Below are 4,956 nucleotides of genomic sequence, written 5' to 3' on the forward strand. Positions count from 1 at the left end.
CACAACTAGGTTTTAAGATCTAGTATTGAGGTTTACATTGTTTAAACGTCAAGTCGTAGGAGTAATTAGTGTTCAAGTTCGTCACACTTGAGGATATAGGTTCGATTCCTACATGAAGACAAATTAACAAACTAACTTACTAACTAACCAACCAACCAACCAACCAACCAACCAACTAACTAACTAACTAACTAACTAACTAACTAACTAACTAAATAACCAACTAACTAACTATCTAACTAACTTACTAACTATCCAATTAACTAACTAACTAGCTAACTAACTAACTAAATAACTAACAAACTAACTAACTAACTAACTAACTAACTAACTAACTAACCAACTACTTAGCTAGCTAACTAACTGAATAACTAACTAAATAACTAACAAACTAACAAACTAACTAACTAACTAACTAACTAACTAACTAACAAACTAACAAACTAACAAACTAACAAACTAACAAACTAACAAACTAACTAACTAACTAACTAACTAACTAACTAACTAACTAACTAACTAACTAACTAACTAACTAACTAACAAACTAACAAACTAACAAACTAACAAACTAACAAACTAACAAACTAACAAACTAACAAACTAACAAACTAACAAACTAACAAACTAACAAACTAACAAACTAACAAACTAACAAACTAACAAACTAACAAACTAACAAACTAACAAACTAACAAACTAACAAACTAACAAACTAACAAACTAACAAACTAACAAACTTACAAACTAACAAACTAACAAACTTACTAACTAACTAGCTAACTAACTAACTAACTAACTAACTAACTAACTAAAATATTGAACTGTGCTGCATCCAAATTGCTACATCACAACTGGGTTTTGAGATATCCTGTAACAAAAACTAGTATCAGAGTTTACACAGTTTAAAAGTCAAGTCGTAATGAGTAATTAGTGTTCAATTCTGTCAGACCTGAGGCGATAGGTCCGATTCCTACATGAATACAAACTAATCAACTAACTAAATAACTAATCAACTAACTAACTTAAGTTTGACCTTTGACTGGTCAGAACACTTTCAACATTTTGAGAAATTTTGTAATTCACATAGTCAATTACATAGTTGAGACAAATGAAATGCATTATAATTATTTCTATCATTGATTGCATTAATATCCATCTCGGGTGCCTCACAAACGATATATTTTCCAAAATTATAAAAATCATACAACTCTACTTAACCGAAAATGATCGTAACAATTTGTAGCATAAAATATCAAGGGCATAAATACAACTATTAAACATTTATTGGCAAAAAACAATAATAGTAAAGAAAAACCTAAAACAAATCAACTGATATAAACGCTAGTGAAGAGAACCCAAAAGAATAAATAATAATATAATTCACTGATAAAAGTTTTAATTTATTTTTGTATGAATTTTAGTTAGAAATGAACCTTTGACAGTTACGGAAGAACCAAACTAATAATAAGCGAGAAATTCAGTGCAAGTGGTCTAAATCGTGGAAGAACAAAGAGCAAAACAAAGGGAGTCAAGTCAAGTGAAATCAAGACAGCTTTAAACAATAACAACAACAAATATATGGTTGCGTCGTCATTTTTATATAGATAAATACATATAAATATTATAATATTACGAATTAGTAAGTACAATAACAATAAAAACAAAACAAATGAATATATTTGCCAATAGTAATACAACAACAACAACAAAAAAAACAAATGTAATCGTTCAATACCATTATTGTTTTCCGATTTCTATTTAATTTAGATTATTTACGAAAACACAACAACAAATCCCCAATACAATGACAGCGGCCGAAACATATGGAAATGCAAATTTCAACTCGAATATAACAACAAATAATCACAACAGTCTACCAGCGACTATACAGGGAAACTCTTCAAATCCTGCTGATACCCCCATAGAATTAACCGAAAATTTCTATATTAATAATCACAACAAAAAGAGAAACAATTTAAAAATACAAGTACAACTAAATGGTAGTGGTATTTTCTTGAGAAGAGAAACTGAAGATCATGATCAAATTACTGAACAATTAATACGTCTAGAGGATATAGTGGGCAGTCATTGTGGTGGTAAATTAAAAAGACGCGCCCGAGGAGGTTTGAGTTCTTGCAAACGTCTTGATGAAGACGAAGAGCAACATCAGAGTGAAAATTCATCGGCCAGGGAACAAAAAGATATATCAGCCTATTTGTATATTTATGCCTATTTGAGGAAAGACAAGCCCCTGAGGCGCATGAGAACGGTGAGAATTCTACGTTTTCGTTCATTTCTAAAATACGAGGAAAATTTAAAATCTGCCGAACGTTGGCGTGATGCCATTAAATTTAATAAAAGTTTAGAGGAACAAGGTATTGCAATGGAACCAAAACCTTTGTTGATATTATTAAATCCCAAATCGGGCAAGGGCAAGGGAAGGGTAATGTTTCAAAAGCAAATGGCTCCGGTGCTGAAGGAAGCTGAGACACAATATGAACTAGTGGTGACCACCCATGCCAATTTTGCACGAGAATTTGTGAAACAACGCAAAGATTTAGCTCAAAAATATTCCGGAATTGTGGTGGCCTCAGGAGATGGTTTACTATTTGAGGTTATTAATGGCATAATGGAGAGACCCGATTGGAGGGTTATAATGCGACAATTACCTGTGGGAATTATACCTTGTGGTTCTGGTAATGGTTTGGCTAAAAGTATAGCATATCTCTACAATGAACCGTATGAACCTAAACCAATTGTAAATGCCACCTTGACTTGTGTTTCCGGTCAATGGGCTCCATTAGATGTGGTAAGAGTGGAACTTAAAAAAGAAAATTATCTTTCGGAAATGTATTCTTTCCTCTCTATCGGTTGGGGCATAATAGCTGATATTGATATAGAAAGTGAAAAATTAAGATCTATTGGAGCGCCTAGATTTACCTTATGGTCTATACATCGTTTAGTACGCTTGAGAACCTATAAGGGAAAGGTTTCCTATTTGCCTTGGCGTAAACCTGAGAATACTTTAGTGGTGGAAATGAGTAATGAAAAGCAAACTAATGGAGGAAAGCCTTCTATATTAAGACGTTTTAAAGATGCTCAAGATGATGAGGTAGAAGAGTTTGCTGATGCTGTGGGAGATGATATAGACATAGACGACGATGATTTTGCAGATATTATCAGTTATAAAACCAACATAGACAGTTGGCATTCGGCAGTGTCACGTAGAACAGCTTATTATTCCATAGCGGGTCAAAGTATTCGCTCAAATCGCAGTGTTACCAATAGTATTTTCAGTAAAATTGAACAAGCTAATGCTGAGTTTAATACTCGAGCTCTCCAATCAAGCATACCACCTTTGGATAATCCTTTACCCGAGGAATGGCACTCGGAACAGGGAGAATTTGTTTTAGTGCAGGCAGCTTATACCACACACTTAGCTACCGATTGTCTCTTTGCTCCCGATTCAAAATTAAATGATGGCATTATCTATTTAGTTATCATACGAGCTGGCATTGCACGATCCCAACTAATGCAATTTTTACTGAATATGAGTTCAGGTTCTCATTTATCTGAAGCACCCACTACTCATATACAAGTTATACCAGTGACAGCATTTCGTATAGAACCAGAAGATGAAGAAGGTATTATAACGGTAGATGGTGAACGTGTGGGTTATGGCGCCATACAAGCTGAAATATTTCCGGGTCTAATGAAAATAATGGTGCCAAATGTACCGAAGGAGTGATGAGGTTGTTTTTGATTCTTAGTTTTAAAAAGTTAATAATAGTAAGATTTTACTTTTAAGTTTAAGTTAAACATGTTTTTATATCTCAAAAGAAAATTGTGGTTGTTTTAATAAACGAAAAAGAATGATATACAAAAGAGTAAAAGATCTTTTTAAATAAATTCAATGAATAGTGAAATAGACCAAAGAATTTTTGGAACTGCAAATAAAACAAATGTATTTGTATACAAAAGCCGCTACCTCTCTCATTGTGTTTAGGATCTAAAAACTTCATTTCAAATAATTATACACAAAATTTAAACAGACATATAAAGAACAATTTATAAAATATTTCTTAAAATAATAAATTAACTAAAAATTTATAAAACTATTACTTATCGACCTGCGTGTATTACAAAAATTAGCATAAACAAAAAATAATTATCTAATTTTGCGTGTTGTTTAACAATTTAATAGAATATTCACAACTCCTGTTTAAGGGATAATTATAGATTCTTTTTTTATTTTCAAAATTTTTTTTATTGCATAATAAATGTTTGTGCAAAAAATGTTATAAAATATTTAATTTTGGTCATTTACTGTTTGGGTGGTAATAATAAACTTTTTTCCTCTTCTAAATACAATATTGATAGCATTTATTATATTGTTGATATTATTTTGTTGTTATTATTGTTTTAATAATTCAAAGATTTTTCTTTTACCTTTTCCCGATTAGATTAATTGAAATCAAATTGTTTTTAGTTGTTTTAATTAAATTTGTTTTGTGTGTGTTTTTGTTTTGTTCAATCGATGAGAATTTTTCAATTATTTTCTTGCTTATTATTTAGTTGTTTACATTAATACAATTACGTTTCATTAAATTTTAAAATTGCTCCCTAAAATAGGCAATACTAATATTATAGTATTCTTAATGTTTTTGTTGTGGTTAACCCTAGAACACCAACAGCTATTCTAGGGTTAACAAATTAATTTAGTCATTTAATTTTTTTTTTTTGGAATTGACTAGACTTTAGACTAAACAATAGACTATACTATAGACTACACTATAGACAATATACTATACTATAGACTAGACTATAAGCTAGACTATAGACTACACTATAGACTACACTATAGACTACACTATAGACTACACTATAGACTACACTATAGACTAGACTATAGACTAGACTATGGACTAGACTATAGACTAGACTATAGACTAG

The 4,956-nt window shown here is 30.9% G+C and overlaps 2 protein-coding genes across 3 annotated transcripts in view; one reads left to right on the plus strand and one right to left on the minus strand.

Moving 5' to 3' along the window:
- LOC111678615 (sphingosine kinase 2) overlaps nt 1–3,912 on the plus strand; it is a 5,042-nt gene extending 1,130 nt beyond the window's left edge. For both annotated transcript variants that reach the window (XM_046947613.1, XM_046947614.1), the window contains exons 2-3: nt 1,425–1,642; nt 1,771–3,912. In XM_046947613.1, coding sequence (XP_046803569.1) covers nt 1,808–3,751 — 1,944 coding nt within the window. In that variant the 5' untranslated portion in view covers nt 1,425–1,642; nt 1,771–1,807 and the 3' untranslated portion in view covers nt 3,752–3,912. The remainder of the gene's footprint in view (nt 1–1,424; nt 1,643–1,770) is intronic.
- LOC111678612 (ecotropic viral integration site 5 ortholog) overlaps nt 1–4,956 on the minus strand; it is a 48,926-nt gene that overhangs the window by 17,262 nt on the left and 26,708 nt on the right. The gene's annotated exons all lie outside the window — the stretch shown is intronic.

This window comes from Lucilia cuprina, chromosome 3 (assembly GCF_022045245.1).
Source record: "Lucilia cuprina isolate Lc7/37 chromosome 3, ASM2204524v1, whole genome shotgun sequence".
Classification (NCBI taxonomy): Eukaryota; Metazoa; Arthropoda; class Insecta; order Diptera; family Calliphoridae; genus Lucilia; species Lucilia cuprina.